The sequence below is a fragment of the Lichenostomus cassidix genome, chromosome 8, assembly GCF_008360975.1.
Source record: "Lichenostomus cassidix isolate B80296 chromosome 8, HeHo_3.0, whole genome shotgun sequence".
Taxonomy (NCBI): domain Eukaryota; kingdom Metazoa; phylum Chordata; class Aves; order Passeriformes; family Meliphagidae; genus Lichenostomus; species Lichenostomus cassidix.
In genome coordinates this window covers 26,951,478-26,969,965 of record NC_139489.1, presented here as the reverse complement: position 1 = coordinate 26,969,965, position 18,488 = coordinate 26,951,478, and the positions used below count along the sequence as shown (strand labels likewise).

The 18,488-nt window shown below is 41.0% G+C and overlaps 1 protein-coding gene across 2 annotated transcripts in view; it reads right to left on the bottom strand.

Annotated features, from left to right (window-relative positions):
* COP1 (COP1 E3 ubiquitin ligase) overlaps nt 1-18,488 on the bottom strand; it is a 124,241-nt gene that overhangs the window by 64,948 nt on the left and 40,805 nt on the right. For both annotated transcript variants that reach the window (XM_085068642.1, XM_085068644.1), the window contains exon 12: nt 6,867-7,010. In XM_085068642.1, coding sequence (XP_084924768.1) covers nt 6,867-7,010 — 144 coding nt within the window. The remainder of the gene's footprint in view (nt 1-6,866; nt 7,011-18,488) is intronic.

Below are 18,488 nucleotides of genomic sequence, written 5' to 3'. Positions count from 1 at the left end.
ATCATAGTAGCCTTGGGACCAAGTTTTAACCAACAATATAAACCAGAAGTCCACAATACTGCTTTGATCAGTACAGCTACACATTGAAATATGATGTAGGTACATGGACATCGATTTAGGAGTATTATACCTTGCCAAATTCTTGGTTCCACTATACACTTGCATCCTGTTTTCCTTAATTTACACACAGAAAAGTAAAAAAACCTTTTCCTTTCTTACAGTAGTTAAACATAAACATCTATTTTTCAGTTAGTTAAATAACAGCAAGCAGCATTCATATTCTGCTCCTGACTATGGTGAAACTTAACAGCATCCCTTGGTTTTAAAACTTTATATCCAGAAACTTAAATTTTTATTTATCTAATATAAGTCAATGTTTTTAACTACCAGCTGCTAAAATGATGGTTGTGGTGATGCAGCTCATGCAACGATTTCCCTGGTTTCACCTCTTCCATGATTTGTCATTAATGGGAAAATATTAAGTATCCCCAATCCCTGTAGGCATAAGGGCTGTCCACAAATGAACCATCAAGGAGCCAACATTATTCCAGCTTGAGTTCCATTAGGTATCCACACAGAAAAGCAGGTCTTGACAGCCTAGGATTTACTTGCAGCCTTATTTGAAGAAGCTTAAGTGGCTCCCTGAGTTCCAAATAAAGTTGGCAGGCACTGTCCACCAGCACCATGAGGTGAAGGTTACAGCAGCCCAAAGATAAGCACATCTGACATCTGGAGTCATGTTTCCAGGTGAAGCAGTCCCTGGTGTAAGCAAAAGCAGTTCAGAGGCCTAGAGCTACGCCACAGTGAGCTCCAGGCTGGAAGCAGTCTCCAGCTAATGGCAGGGAGGTAGACACCACACCACAGGAGACCTTTATCAGTTCAAACCTGTTCCCCCAGCCAGATTATCTCAAGTCAGGGCTTCAAGGAGCTTAAGGAAAATGGAAATACTCTGTAAGTGAAGCCATCATGTGTAAGCAGGAAGAATACAACCCAGAGCATTATCTTAGAAGGCAGTCTCCTATCTGTATGGCTTTGAGAGGACATCGGACAACATGAGCAAGTAAAGAGGGTCCTAGAGAAAGGCTGCTGTGCTGCTGACTTGGGTGGTTAGAGGATGAATGTTCTAGCTGAAGTATGAAAAGGATAATCACATAACCACATCTTGTCAAAAAAGAGATCACCCCAGATAATGAAAACTGGGAATTACTAAGTAGGTAGATAAAAAAGACCAAAGCTTACCAGTTCTGTTTGAGATGTGATAGATTTAAAATACTTCACTGGCTCGGACTGTATAGATGGAGAAAAACAAAGGGTTTCTGTGTCCAAAAGCATGTTCAGTAGATATGGCACAGCAAAGATCCCACTGCAGCCTGATGGTGTTAACATTTGTAGATAGACTTAGATGTAGCATTTGCAGATAAAGGGGAAGACAGGAACTGACAGGTGAAAAATGTTTAGGGATTTGCAGCCACTAAGTGGTTCAATTAACACCCTCCAAGTCTACACACCATAAATCTTCCATTTTTAAGTAACATGATTAAAGGATTATAGTAAGACAAAATCAACTCTGTTCCAGCTCTCTGCCTTAATTCTGCCCTCATCACCACCCAACTCTTTAAAAAAGTCTGAAACTAGAGCTTTTTCCTTAACCTGAGCTTCTTTCTAACTTTTCCTGCAATACCTGAGCTTCTTTCTAACTTAAATTCTCCAAAGTAACCTTTGTACAGAACAATTTGGGGTGGGATCAGATGGAGGGGAGCTCCCTTTCCAGGTAAAGAATGTTTTTCAGCAAGGGCTGACTGTCCTTTCATAGAAATCATAGAATGTTTTGGGGCAGAAGGGACCTTAAATACCACGTCATTCCATCCCCCTGCCATGGGCAGGGACACCTTCCACTATCCCAGGCTGCTCCAAGCCCCAGTGTCCAACCTGGCCTCGAACACTTCCAGGGATCCAGGGGCAGACACAGCTTCTCTGGCAATCTGAATTGTACCATCCTCTGAATAAAGAGCTTCCTAACATGTAATCTAAATCTCTCCTCTTTCAGCTTAAAACCATTCCCCCTTGTCCTATCACTCTCTGCACCTCTAAAAAGTCCCTCTGTAGAAAGTCCTTTGGTTGTAACCTCTGCCATCTGTGACAATACACACCTGGAAGAAGGCTGTCACAGAGCTGGGATGTTATGATGTTTGGCTTTCCTGGGAGCTACAAGGGTTGAGAGCCTACTGTCATGTTCTCTTTAAGGGAAGCACTGATCTTTCTTCCATGCCCAACATAGGCAATTTCGTTGAATCTCTAAAGACATTTATTTTTTTGGGTTCCCTTGAAATGTTATCATGGGTAATGAATTGAGTAACAGATTCAAAAAAGGCATGGGGGAGGAAGCTGGAGAAGGGAAAAGGAATGGGCAAAGTGACATGAACCAAAACCACAGCTTACATAGTCCTCAAACAGATAACTATTAAACCCTCAGAAGTTCACAAAAATAACCTTTTGTAGACAACTTTTAGATGGCCTGCAGCCACATCAGGGAGAAATTGAAATGTGAAGGCTATAAGATATGATACAAAAATGTATCTAGGGCTGTGAGAATATAGAATTCAGCACTGGACTAAAAGGCGTGGTGCGATGCCATCTTTTATTTTAAGTATAGTAGTGTATTTTTTCCCGGTTTTTGCTTTGTTCCTTAATCCAGAAACAGGGCGATAGTTACACCCCAGAGATTTATCTTATCAGGAGTTGTGATAGCTTTCCTTCCTCGGGGATTAAGCTGTAGAAACTGTAGTTGAAAGCTAATCACCAACCTCTGAAAACCTCTCCTAACCTCAGCATCTGATCCAGCCACACAGAAATCCTGATCCTGTGAAGATTTATGTGCATCCTTCATTTCATTCAGGGACACAAGTAGGCCGGCTCAGTTAGCATTGTCACTTATGCTGATCTTTATTTCATGAGCCAGTATTTTTATGGCTGAAGTGTCTCAAATCCAGGATCAAGCTACCCAGTGTCAACTGCCTCTCTAGCGGTGAGAGTTAAATGAAGTTAAAGCTTTTAATAAGGCACAAACTCCTGTGGTCTGATCTGCTTCTGAGCAACAAGTGCTTCAGACCCAGTCTCTTACCATGAGCCAACTGATGACCGGTAGTTTTAGGACTGAAATGTTTTTAAGGGCATGATCTACTACTGCAAAGAACATCCACATGAATAACAACCCTAAAATACTTCAGAGACATATGAAATAAACACCTTTTTTTCCTAATCAATTTAAAAAAAACCTCTAGTATGGCCAAAGTCAAATACTTTAAAAGAAAAATTTCATCTTCTTGCAAAGTGAAGCAGCAATTCTAAAAACTAGAATTAATGCAAGTTGAAGGTATTTTTCTTTAGAACCTGGTTAGTGTCAAACATTCTCTGCCTTGGAAATACAGGCATCCAACACAACCAGCTCATACCTCTTGAAATAGCAAAGACTCCCCAATAAAAAAGACCATATGACAAGTTTTTGCTTAATTTAAACTTAACAGTGAGAACTGGCTGCCATTTTCAAAGCTGACAGCAATACACCCATGAAGTGCTATTAGGATACAGCAATCACACGTTTGATTTACTGACACTGAAAAATGAAAACAGTAAAACCTTAGCAGCCTCCTAAAAAAGAAAGGCTACTGATGCTTTGCTTTTACTGCAATTGACTAAACAGATGCAGCTGATTTTGGAGGTTTGTGGTAACATCTATCACTGAACTACAGATGCTGCAAACACACAGTAGTGAGCATGCAGAATACTAAACATGGATTTCAAAAGGATGTTTACCTAACCACACTTGCACACTACCCACTGTAGATTAACGAGGCCTAAAGCCAATTTTTTACCTGAATGCTAGATCTCCTTATTTTTCCTCCCCCTGCGACCTATGGTAAAACAACAAATCTGCCTCTTGAATAAATCAGAGCAGAGCTGTGGCTCACTGCTAGCCATTCCTCTTCGTCCTTTCCCATCTCCTACACGGGGGGAGCCACAGATTAGTGCCTGCCATAGCTAGGGACACAGCAAGTCATAATTAGCTCACAGGGTGCTGTTTATAGCTACTACACAATGCCAGGATTTGTTTCTTGTACTGAAGCTATGAATCTGTAAATGGGATTTTTATGAGGATTTATGTGTCATCTTGTGTTTTTCCTGGAAGCTTATGCCACTGTTGTTCCCAGGGGATGCGATGCACATTTACCAGAAACCCGACACATCGACTTCCTCCCCGTTCTTAAAAATAGGGATGAGAAGGCTTAGCAGATGATGAAAAAAAGAATGTATTTAAGAAGCAGGTGGGTGTAAAAAAAGGGGGTTGGAAAAGAGGAAGAGACTCAGCTACAGCTGGTACCAGGGCTCTGCTCCAGGAAAGCCTACAATCAATTACTGCTGGCATGAAGCTCAAGCTTTCAGCAGGCGCCCAGCTGGCACACAGCAGAGCAGGGCTGGGCTGGCGCCAGCCCCGGCCCAGGCACAGGCTTCCCTTCCCGCAGCTGCTCTGGGCCAGACTCGCTCTTGGCCAGACATGAGTCCTCACAAATGCTGTCACCTTTCTGCTTTTATAAAAGCCCAGCAGAGCCTCTGCTCCTCCGAAAGCTGAGTCACCAACATCATCGCTAGTGATTTATGTTCCGGCATCATCGCTCGGAACAAGGTTAACCAGGATCAATTTAACCAGGAGAGACATGTCACCAAATCCCATCTGCACACAGACCCCTGCATCTCTGCTCGGAAGAGAAATACCACCCATGTGCCAGAGCAGAAATATGTTTGTTTTTGATATCACAAAGGGCATTCACAGGTAGAGTAAAGCCTCTTGAAGAAGCTGCACCTTCACCCAAATTAAGATCAACAGCTTTAAGCTGAGGCTTTTTACAAAAAGCAGGCTCCACTTGTTTAGATTTTTCTATTACAATACAGGCACATTTTCAGCACACTGCAATATTCCATAATGAAATTACAGCCTTCATCTATAACTTCTCCCTCAAGCTACGCCACTTCAGAAGAGCAAGTTATTATGCTGCTCGACGCTGCACCAGCGAAGCCCAGCACCAGTGACTGGCAGCACAGCTAATGGATATAGCAAGGATGCATTTGAGTGACAGACCAACCTTTTTTGTCACAACCAAAAGCACCTACATGCCAAAGGAAGCCTGATGTAATTGGAGGAGGCTGATGGGGAAAAAAAAAACCCTCACCATTTATTTCTTCAAAGGAATGAGACAAACTAGGGCAAGAAAATGAGAGAGGACCTAGTCCTCCTCTAGTGAGGCAGAGTGTCTGAAGACAATGCATTTAGCATTGTCATATATACATTAAATTTATTTATGCTTGAAATTTGAGAATGAGAATAAATCTTGAAAGCCAGCAGCATCTTGTCTGGAGCACAAAGCTGACATGAGTAACACCACTGAAGGCACTAATGGACTCTCTTCATTGGCAGCTGTGGGAGAAGGGAGAACAAACAATTTCCATAATGACTGGTGGGAGCCTCAGGGTAGATCCCTGTCAGATTTGAAACAGCAAGTTTGGTATTTATTTCAGATGGTCCAAGAAATACCAAACACACATTGCTTTTCCCCTTCTAATTAAGGCAAAAGGTATTAATTGACTGCTAGATGGTTCTCCTATTATTCTGCTCTTCTCTCCAGAAAAATGAAGGTGAATGGTGCAAACTTGGCTGTAACTCAGGAAAAATGCAGAACATTTCACCAGCCCAGCCAAACACAAGCTCCATAATCAGTACAGCTTATCAATACAAATCACTCTCAGGCCGCTTTTACCAATTGTGAAGTCTAGTTCCAGGGTCAGCTGCATTTACATTTTTCCCTTCATAAAATACTGTTATGCAATTCCTGGGAATAATGAGCACAAGCAACACAGGAATGACTGATCTATCTTTAGAAATGTGTCAGCTAAAAACGAAACGTGACTTTTACATTCTAAAGTAGGCTTGCAAACATTTTTACTTTTGTTGCACAACACTTTGTTTTCATGGAAACTTGACTGTTATATAAATTTATTACTTGCACTTTCATGGTGCTTTACTGCTCTTAAAATGTAGACTATCAAATAAAAACAAATTAGTTCAACAGAGATGCTGGAGCCTCGTATTATAATACTGAATGGGTCTGATTGCCTGTATTATTTACCTCTGAGCTTCGACAAAATTTTTGAATTAGGATTTTTAAGTTATTTACTGGATTCTTTCAGTTGAAGTTCTGACATGGTAGTCTATATTTCATTGGTTTAGGACACCTAAAAGGATAAAAACAATGGGTTGACAGTAATGATAGCAGTACAGAAGCAAAAAAAAAAAAAAAAATCAAGAAAGGTCTTTTCTCAGGAGGTTTCTATTATGAGGTCCAGCAGAACAGTACTTCAGGCAGTCAAAAATTCCTAGGCAGAAGGTGCCAATGAGGTACATTTCCTGAGAGCTAGCAACTTCTCAGCAGAATGAAAAGGATCTGGTCAATGAAAATAAGAGAGCATGAAGGAATCAGAAGCTGTTAAGAACTGGGTGCAGAGGTTACCCTGAGACAAGCTATGACTTTATTTGGAGCATATCCACCACTTTGAATGGGTACCAACAGCATTTGCAAGGAACACAAATAGCAGTTTACTACCCTATTGCCTTTTCTCCTCCAGATATGTGGGCTTTGTTACTTCCTTGGATGAGCCCAGCATACACAAGTAACTGTGCTTGTGCCACCCAATCTCCATTAGCTCCTGCTTTCCTCCTTTCCCCTCTCATTCCCCTAAAGAAAGCAAAACAATTACTACACGTAAACAAGCAAGTGGAAAAGGCCCTCTGAGTTTGAATAAAAATCAATGCCTACCTGATTTTGGAATTACAGGTCATTTCATTTTCAGGGTAGTGAATATCCACTGCATCCTGAATGACTGTACCATACTCATAGACTTTAATCTTCTTTGTCACTCCGGCAATGGCAAAGTAGTCACAGTCTCGGTCGAACTCAATACTGAGAAACAAAAACATAGATTGAGAACTCTATAAACACCACACATACTTACCAGGAAGATATTTTACCTCCTAAACATCTTGGTATGGCAGAGTTGAGAGTCACAATTCACAGTTTGGAAATATCCAGCTCAGAAACCCTGGTCAGGGCTGGCACATACCTCAGTAGCATGGAGTCCTTGCTCTAACCATTGTTGTCTAATCCACCCATCATCAGCACACCCACATCTCCATTTTTGTGGTAGCACAATCACCCTTCCCCAGCCAGGACCTTTGTTCAGGTGCTCTGGAGGTTTTTCAGTTCAGCTGAACCATCTAGCTAGTACCACCCAAATTGCATGGTACCCAAATATCAAAGCTGACAGCTTGTCCTGGAAACGTGCTTAACATTCAGCTGTACACTCTACCATTAATGTGCCACAGCAGGGCTGCCCATTGATTCCTCCTGTGTACAACAGCTTCAAGAACTTCTAAGTGCTAATGCAGAGCAAAGCAGTATTTGTGGAAAAAAAACCTTCTAAATTCCCTGGGTAATAACTGGGGGTTGAAATCAGATCATCAGTACAGTAAAAACAATGCACACTGTGACTTCTACTTAGGGTTGCTTGTGCAAACAGAAGCACCTCCTTTCTTGGCCTGCAGGGCAAGTTTGTAATAAATATCAATGAAGTTGGAAGTAAAAGCAGTCACCTTATAACAAAGTTAAGCTGCAAATGAGAAAAGCCTGAGGTTGTACATGAAATACATCTGAGAGAAAGACAGGCAGCAGGTTACAAACAGCTAATGTTGTTACTACCTTCACAGCTTGGAAGGGCTTGAGAGAAATCTGCTGGACATCCAGCAGTAGGGGAAGTAATCCTCCTTCCTAGGAGCTTCTGCTTCCCTGCAGCCCGTGGCACTGCTGGCAGGGCAGGTGCACATACACCTGCCTCCTTCGAGGGCATCAGCGTCAGTGAGACACACCTTCTGAGGAAGGCTGTGGGGGCAGCATTTACTCTCAGTCACAAGGTTTCTATGATCAGTGACCAGCTCTCCCCAAGTCTCCTAACAAAGCAATCAATCTACTGTTTTGAGAGGTCTGTTTTGGGGTTCTTCCACTCACTAATTTATTTCAATCTCTGCTGTCTCTTATCAGTGTTTGTCCCCCTTTACAATCCACAATGTTTATGAACCAGGGCGGAAGTTCTTAATGGCAGCAGGGAAAACAGAGTTTACACTAATTTCACATTCACAATCATGAGAGCAGGGGTATTTAAGGTCCCTTTCTAGAATTAGAAAGCATTAAACCAATTAGAAGAAGAGAAAGAGCTCTTCAGGCTGCCCCCATAGCTGTAACAGCAAGAGCTTTCCACTCCTCAACAGAGCTGAGAAGTCAAAGGCAATGCAATGTTTCCAAAAGAAGACAAATTTAAATGCCAACAGAATTTTCAAGTCCTTGTAAAGGAGATATCATAAAGTTATTTTTAAACTGTGGAGAGGAAAAATTGTTGATATGCAGTCTGTTGCTACAAAATAATTCAATGAAGTAGCTTGAAACTTGGCCTTTTAACTCAGGCACCCAGACTTCTCCCAGGCAGTGGCAGGAGATGGTCCCACTCACAATTGCTTGCTAGAGAAGCTAGTCAGGTGCAGCCTGCAAAATCATAAACCTCCAAAATGCATGGAGGAACATGCTTATGGCTGGGGAATTAAGCAAGCATGCAGGCATCTATTTGAATAAAATGAAAGAGGGAAAGATGTCACCGAAGCAACCAGGCTCTTGCCCCCCTCCCCAGATCTACACTAGTCTAAATCGCTTTTTGTACACTCAGGATGAACACACCATTCAGGCCTGTCTTGTTTTGTCAGCTCACCCTATTCTGGGGAAGAAGTTTAAAATCGAAAGCCTCTAACAATACAATGGATTTACTTGTACCACAATCTTAATTGAACTGCTGTCTCTGCTCCTGCTTGCTGCCCTGTGGATTCCAGGTAAAGCACAACTAAACTGACGGCAGTGATTCATCTGCCTGGATTCAATTTAAACCCTCAGCCTTCTGCTGAAGAAAGAAAAATAATGCATTACAACATCTGGTAAAAAGCCAAGTTATTAGAACAGAAGAGAACCTCTCTCACCTGGGTTGGGTTTGCTTCTCTAGCATTAATTCAATTTTTTTTTTAATAGAGACATGCTGTAGACATAAATGAGTATTTCAATATGCCCATAAAAGTTAGCACATTATTAAAAAAATAATAAAAAGCCCTAAGCAATGGAATTGTCAGACCTGTGACCTTCAAACAGCACCAAAGACACTGCAGGGAGAAAAAGGATGCAGAAATAAACCAATACTGGTACAGATATTCATAGCTGTGAGAGAGCTTGGTAAACCCAACACACACTCGCACCTTGGCCTCCATCACCTGTGTTCAGTCCTGGGACAATCAGTGTTCTCACTTTCTGCCAGTCAGTGATTTACAAATAAAAATAGGAACAAACTAAGTATCTAATCAAGTGGATTATATACCATATAAAACTGTTCCTAATATTTGCAAAGCTTTGCTTACGCCTGGACTAATCAACATGAGGACAAACAGCCTACTTTCACAGCAACAATTATTTTTATGCTTTTTCCTGCAAGTCTTTTAAATACACTTAGTATTAGGCAAACCTTATTTTCATTTAACTAGCTTGAGGGTATTCCTCTCACTTGCTGCTCGAAGTCTTTGTGTCAATGTAAGCACTTGCTTATACAGGAGCTTATCTACACAAAAATTCACCAGAGAACTGAAGTTTTGTTTTGTCAAAAGACTTAACAGGGCCAGCTCAGAAAGACAACATTCTGCTTTGCAGGTGATATATTTCTACAGGCCAAGTAAATTCCTCATTAGCATAATAACAACAAGCAATAGAATAATAGGAAATAATCAAAACCCCCACTGAAATTACCTTTTGCAACAGCAGTGGTCCTTGCTACTCAAAAATGTGCTAGTTAAAAACAGTTACCAATTTCTCTTTTTTTTTAGCCTATTTTTAAACTCCACATTTCTGAGAAACAAAGACTAACCAAATATCTATAAGGAATCTTCTGGGGACACAAGAACTGCTGGGTATTTGAAAAAGCTTTATAAACATAAAGCAGAATTACTTACAGAAATCAAATTGAAAGGATCTGATGCTTTTGTTCTAGGGAAAAATAGAAGAGAGACATCTCTCATTCCCAAATCACTGTTTTTCCTAAGAAGTTGACAACCACCATCTTATGGAAATACTACTAAGAGCTGCTAGAAGGTAAGCACATCTCAAGGGTTCTGGTTTCTCCACTACTTATCTTTATTCCCAATCTGTGAGATTATAAATAAATTGCTTTATTTTAATGGTAAAACCCATGACCTTGGAGAACACTCATAGCTAACAAATAGAATTATGAAATAAATTGCTTCTGAAACATGCCTGTAAGCCTGCTTTGGTGTTGAGGATAGAGCAGCAGGGAAAGACTAAAGAATAAGTATTTAGCAGCTCTACCATTGTGTAAAGCCCTATTACATTTGCATCCTGCTGCTGTGTGCAGTTGTTCTCCACATCCCCGGAGGATGCGCTGGAGTTAAGGAATGCATACAGATGGGCAACTAAATTGATTAAAGGAATGGAGCAGCTGCCTCACCATAAGGGTTATGAATAAGGCAATAGCAAGACTGGTGTTCAACAAGTCACACTACAACCAGGAGGTACTCACCAGAAGATTTGATTTGGGACAGATGAGGGTTTCCTCCCTCCCTGTTACACTTTTAAGAACCACACACACATTTCAGGTAGAAAATCCTGCAGAAGTAACTGGTGGTAGAGTGAACCTGACAACAGTAATCCATGTACAACTGGTTCATATGAGATATTAACAGGTACGTGCTGTATCTACTGTTTGAAAACAGGTGAAGACAGGGCTGCATCTAGGTGCATTTGCCTTTAACCGCATCACTAGTTACAACTGAAGGTCTGCAGCCAGCTGCTCCTCTCCCCTTTCCTCACACAGTCTAAAATTGCTACTATAAACAAAAAATGCCTCAGCCCTGACTTGCTAACCAAGAACCGTGACTGTAGGAGTTGCCATTTCGACAAAGTAGATGATTCAGTCCCTCTCATGGAGCTATATGTATCTATATAAACAGATACATATACACACACACTCACACATGTATTTTCCTCCCAGAATATACCAAAGCCTTTCCATTTTATTTCTCCCCAGCATGGTGCTGGTTCTATTTCTGTATCTCTAACATCAACTCCTATCTTGCTGTGGAGTCCCATGTTTAATTTCAACATGGATCTATTGTTGGGACTTAATTGGTGAGAAGGAAAGATGCCAGCAGCAGCTTTTGCTCTTCACTTATATTTCCTTAAAGTCTTTCTTACACTGTGCTTCCACTCCATGGCCTCAAGGGGTATCCTGTCTCTTCTAACAATCCCAAGACCCCCATTTTATAGCCTGGCTATCTCTTTCCAGTGCTCATTTTGAGGCATTGGAGCCAAAGATGAAATTTAGGTTAGAATCCAGTACCATGAGCACCAGTGAGGACTGTTCAGCATCTGGGACCAATACAGAAATTGGTATTAATATCACACAGCTGAGAGACTTTTTACAATAGACTGATATTTTTAAGGCAAAGTAATTAGTGTCACTAAGTATGTACTAGCATACTAATATGTGGTTTTTACAAACGAAGTTATATTCAGACATAGGAAGCTGCAGTAAAGCACTCAGATGTTGTGTTCTATCAGCTCAAAGTTTAAATTTTATCACACGTACAAATAAAAGCTACTAAAACAAAGCATATGAAATTTCAGTATCAAAAGACCGTTTTGCTAAAGCTGTGAGTGGCTGAAAGAAAAAAAACCACTGAGGTTTTTCTCTTTAATAAAGCAAGAGTTGCATTAGTTACTCCTTACTCCAGAACACCACCTAAGTAAGGTCACTGCTGTTATTTCAGTCCTTAACCTGTGCCAAAGGACTTGGCCACCACTGTAGCATATATTCCTTGATTCAAAGTCCCATGCTGCCAAGTGCTTTCCAAACTGTAAACTGAGCAAGCATGTCATGATCCAGCTGTTGAAATCTCTGGTCAGAAAAGACCACTTAAATCAAACCTCAATTTTCTATAGACTGTTATATGGATAGGTAAGTTAAATGAATAAATGAGATTACCACTCAAAGTCATTTCATCAGAGAGCAAACACTTTTATCCCTAAGAATCACATTACTTTGGGTTAGATGCGACCCCCAGATTACCAGAAATTTGCCATATTTGTCCCCTCATCAAGGTGAAGTCATCTCGGCTACTCTCAGTCGATCAGATTCAAGTCTAATGGATGTCTAATAAAACCCATGGGACAGATCCAAAACTGTTTCAGGCTGATCCTATTCCTTGGAGTTGTTTGGAATATCCCAGCTACAGCAGCATAAGCAGTTACTGAATGCACACAGGGTACCCTCCCCATCACCTCTCCTCCTCCAGCCTCCACACATCTGATGAAAACTTGCTACCCCTGAGCAATCCTGTATTTGAAGCATAAATGTAAGAGACTAGAAAGTCAGGTCTGTATGTTAACTTTTTGCCCCCCCCCGATCTGGGAAACAGACTGGGAAGGGTGTTACATTATCCCATCAAAACCTGCACTGCACAGGGAAGGACAGTCCTCAGCTCTGGGCTCCCTTGGGAAGACATCAGTGCACCAGCCATGTTGCAGTCATACTTTCAGGATCTCACTTATAGGCACAGGAGCCTGAAGGGCTGTTCTGCTCTGTTTGAAGAAAGGCATAAAAAGGTACCACATTAACAAAGTAATGTCATTAGACTGAGTTCCAGGCCCACTTCATGCTACAAAAATCCTTTTAAGTGTAATGAAATGCCATCAGTTCTAACAGAGACCACTTCATAATACTCCCATTCCATAAAGAGCTTGTTTAAAGGAGAGTATTAAATCTGAATCAAGGAGCTTTGGTGGGCTTAGATCCATCTCACAGCTCGGAAATCAAAACCAACAGAGCTACTTTCATGCTTTGTCGTTGCTAGATAAAACGGAGTCGCTCTTTTTTAAACCCAATGAGAGCATATACTATACTGTGACATTAATTTGGCTCCTTGCAATAGCTCAATTTTCAGAACCATGCTTCTCTTTACTTTGCAAAGAAGTTACCATGAACCTCATCTCCTCTACAACCCAAAATCTCCCAGAAAGCCATAGCAGACTCCCAGTTGTGGCTCTAAGACTATAGCTAGAGACATCCTCTCCTGCTGCATAAGGCTTTTTCCATACATGTATTCAGGGGAACTTGGCTCAATTAGCACTAATGATGAAAAAACCTATAGGGAACTGTTGAATTCTGCAAACAACCAAACAAAGCGTATTGATAAAAAGCCACTTCAGTGCTGGGCGATGCTCTTCTGCATGCTGAAGAGAAGATGACGACAATCTCATGGTTTCTATGCCAGATCCATAGAAGTACAATGAGCCAAAGCCGCTGCAAACAACTACCATGCAACTTAATGAGGATTAGATTCAGTTTTCCCACAAACACCATTTTAAATAAGCTGGAGTAGGAAAAATTTAACTAAAAATGCCAACGGTTAAATGCAGAGTGTTTCTTATGACACTATTTAAAATTCAAGCCAAATGATCAGTCTGCCTGCTGCGGTATTTTGGGTAACCTATATCTATATTTGAAACCCAGGAGGTGCTATTTCAGCCAGCTGGGCTGATACACAGTGGGTTATGAACAGCTCTGACAGCAGCCACAGCACAGTTGTCAAAATTTCCAAATACTAAGGTGGAAGAGGTTACAAGTATCCAAACATGTCTGCCTTCAAGTTTGGGAAATGTTTCAGAAATGTTTCCAGAACAGAATCACTGAACAGTTAAGGTTGGAAGGCACCACAGTCTGGTCCCACCTCCCTGCTCCAGCAGAATCATCACAGAGCACATGGCACAGGATTGCATCCAGATGGTTCTGGAATATCTCCAGTGAGGGAGACTCCACACCCTCTCTGGACAATCTGTCCCAGTGCACAGTCACTGCACAGGAAAGAAGTTCTTCCTCATGTTCAGGTGGAACAGAACACAGCAGCCTCTGCCCAAGCTGAGGTATGAGGAAGGAAACCCTGCTCTGTGACAGCCTGTAAGGTGGTCTGAACAACAGCACCACCTTATCAGGATTACACCACTAAGCAGGAAGGAGCTCAGCGAGCTGTGGTAGGTACTGAAGTGCCTTCTAACACAAGGCCATTCAAAAGCTTGTTTCCAAGCCACCACATTTGTACTACACCAGCAAGGATTTTGTTTCTTCAAAACTGAGCACAGCAACTGTTGACAGAGCTGATGAGACAGGGGAACAAATAGATCTGAAAGAGAGATCTCCATCAATGCTAGGACTTTAAACAGTGCAGTCTGTCTGTAGGCTCCAGTTCATGCTTCCTCAATGATTTGGCAGTGGCAGCTGAAGATGTTTGTCTCTAGCTGACCACACTGCCAGAGGTCCCATTTCACAGGACGAATCACCACCCCAAGCCTCTGCATTTTCCTGACACTGCCATCAGTTCTTCTGCCAGACACCCTGCAGAGAATCAGGAGGGACAGCTGGAGTCAGTAACCTCTTTAGACACTCAGCTCAATCCAACAGGCACCATAAGTCAGGGCACCAGCCTTCCTCAATATCAAGCCCACACACCACAGATGAGCCTTTCCCAAGGAGCCAGAGGATGGGCTCAGGCAATTAGCTGCAATGATCCTGGTGCCTGGGCACGACAGAACAAGGTTAAAACATCATTTGAAGCATTTTTCATCCGGCTGACAAGACTGTTTCAGGTGATTTGTTTTGATGGCATTTTGAATCTTATTTAATCAGTATTTTGAATGCTATTCTTAAGTATCTCTATTTTTTCTAAAGAATAGTTTATATATACCCTTAAATCCACAGTCTTACAGAGTTGTCCTGACTTCACTAGCACAAATGTATGCACACACTTGTATATAATCCTGTGAGAACATAAACATCACTTCATAGCTTATTCTGTTATTTATTACCTTATTCTACAAAACAAATGTGCAGCACATAAATCCCAAACATGACTCCGAAACTGTATTTATTAATACAAACTATTAATAATCATGAGCTCAAGCCTCTTCTTCAGGCTGAACTGCTGGCAAGGTTTATTCTCAGAATCATTTAAACCCACACCATACATCTTTGCATGCTTTAACACACTACCTTATATTTCTTTTCAACTACCTACCATTTACCAGGCTAACTGCTCTAGTTAGCCAGGAATAAACAAAAAAATCCAAAGGCATGCTAATGCTTTTCAGATCATTCACTCCTACAAAATTCAGGCATTTACAACAAATATGGCTAGAAAATAAAAAGAATATGTAATAAGCTACAGAAATCCATATTCTATTAATAACAGGTTTGTTTTCAAGCAGAAACAAGAATTCACTGTATTAACACTCAACATCAATTGAAAGCTATAAAATTGGGGGGGATTAAATGAAATCCATCTCTGACTTTTACAGACAGTCGGAATGTAAATTCTGTGCATAACATACTGTGAAACCACAGCTTTCATGGCTTGCCAGTCCAATTCCTGAGGCCAAGACACAGCTCTGCTGCCTGATGACAGCCATTATCACATGAACATCAGGAGGAACAGAAGGGCAGCTACCTCCAGCCTCACTGAAAAGATTTTCATCTTGAGCAGTCAGGAGGGGTGGATGCAATGATGCAATGCAATTTCCACATGGTACCATCCTCCTGTCCTGAATACTGATCTCTCAGACTACATTCCTGACACTACAGCATCCATCTTGAGCTCCTGCACTTTCACAAAGCTTCTTTTCAAAATAAGACCTATCTTAAATCTTACGAATACAATCCTGTTAAACTGTAAGCAGGAATCCCGAAGTTTGTAGGAAGTGAAATTATCTTTGCACTACACGTATCAAAGCCACATATGGACTTCCTCCTTAAATTCCTTCTTCTTAAAGCCTAAGGCCAGAGGAAGATGCTCAGTACACAGTGAGGGCAAAATGTAAAATTTCTAATGCTCTGGCCATGTACCTTTATCACAAGCACAGTCCCCAACACTTTGAGGTCTCTAGTTCAACATCCTGGTCAGAGCAGGGGCAGCTCTTTGATCAGACCAGGGGCAGCTCTTTGATCAGACCAGGTTGCTCAGGGCTCTCTTCAGCCTGTTATTCAGTAACTCTGAGGATGGAGCTTGCACCACCTCTTTGGGAAGCTTACTCCAAAGCTGGATTACCCCACGCTGCAAGCAGTGACTGCTACATGGCAAGAAATGGAAACTCCTTACACAAACTGCACATAGATCCTTCAAGGTATTAAAAATAAAAACAAAAAAACCTAAAGAACAATCCTTATTTTAAAAGTTTTGTTTAAAAGCCAATTCCTAGATTCATCAAAAGACTGCTCAGTACTTTTAGCAGACCATTTATGAAAATTCATAAAGTTGAAATTCAACTAAAAGTTGTCATCTAATTGTCTGCATGTGGAGACAGGTTTGAAATACAGAGAGTGCTTAATGGGAAAAAGATCTTCCCACTACCAAGCAGTCCGAAATAAGTAGGAAAAAAATGAGGTCCCACTGGTGGCCATGCCACTTCCATTCATTAACTTCCCAATTTCAATTATTTAAGTTTTATTTATTTAAGTTTTAGCTCTTATGTTGATGAAAGAAAAAACTCTGCAGTATCACCGTGGTCACCAGAAGGTTTACTTCTTGGGTCAAGACTGAAGATAAGAGCAAATAAGCTCTTTTGTGGTGTCAGTCCCTCTGGGTACCAGCAGCCCAGCCTGGGGACTTGGAGGGCTACATTACAGGGCTGAGTGTCCCTAAACTCTGAATTCAGAGACGAGAACTGACCCCTGTATAACCCTTCTGCTGGGTATAAATCACACTGAGCTTCTGCTCAAGGGAACCAGACCACAATCAGGTACTAGGAAATATATCAGTTCAGCACTCCAGAGAAAGATGGGAACTGAAGGGAAAGGCTCTGCACTTTACTCAGCTCTAATTAAACAAAAATCCTGTTTCAGCCCCAGACAGCATCTGGTCTGCAGGCCAAAACCTCAGATGAAGAAAGGTAAGAGAACCACAGGAGAAGCACAAATTCAAGCAGGTTCCGGGAATTATACTTCAAGTTTCTTTGGTAACTCTGCAATTTAAGTCTCTTTATCCAAGCATTTCTCTCTCCCTTCTACTTTTGGGAACAGTTCAAATAAGACAGATTCATCCACAGTTTTGAGGTGCCACTTGTAAATAAGAGTCCATTTAAAAAATGACTTATTTAACAGGCTAGAAGAAAAATCCAGCCTTCCTCATTTCTCATCTTCTCAAGGAGCAGCATCTACTGCACTCAAATATAATCCTGTAAAGGATAAACCCACTTCCATTTCGTTCATTTATCTTTACCTCCAAGATAGAGAGGCATTGCTGGTCACAAACTTAATAAAATGGCTCATCTAATCCTAGCCAGCCCAAGTACACAGAAGAAAAAAATGAAAAAAGGGAAAAAAAGGAAGGGGAGGGAGGACAAAGAAAAAACAAAGAAAAAACCCAGAATAAAGTAAAACCAACCAAAAAGGAAAACCAATGAAAAAGGAAACAAAAAAAAAAAGGCTTGTTATGATGGATATAGAACTAAAAGGTATCTTGTTAAAGTCTGGATCTGAGAATTTATACGGACAAGTAATTGTAGTCCAAAGTAAAAAAGGGGAACAACAAAATAAAATGGTTCAATGAATACATAAAAACTCATGCATAATGGATATTTTTCTTTTAAGCTCACCTTCGAAGAAAGGATTTCAGGTCATGTTACTGAAAGGGTGAACACAAAAATGCAATCTTGAAACAGACTTAATTGTACTGTTTGGATGCTAAGAGATAGCTGTTCACATCTTGTTCATTACTTAGAAGCAATGGAATAACAAGCAAGCAATGAAAAAAATGTAATGGACACCAAAGGTAAGATCCCATTTTTGAACACTGGATCATGAGTCAATAGATAAGTTGACTAAGGCTTCTGCAGCCAAAACCACAAGCTGTTTTCTTCCCTCTCTGTAAATCACTGAGCCTTTACACAGAGTTAGTCTCAGCTATCCAAAACCTTTTGGATGTCACTTTAAGATCTTTCAGAGAAATGGTAAACTAATCTAGAAGAATTTGAAGTCTGAGCTGATGACAAAAACCCACACAAAGCTCCCAAACCTTAGAGCCTACTCATGTTCCCAGCAGAGCTGGGAATCACAGAGCAGGGAGAACCAGCTATCTGGTACCAGGTTTCAGAGAGATGTCTCATTGTAGTACATTTCTTGGATTTTCTTGTTCTTTTTTCCAAATATGAAAGACTGCCACATTATTCTCTGAAGGCCTCTGACAGTGGTAAAGCAATTTTCTCCATAAATCATTGTAATGCTAACGCAGCAGTTTACAG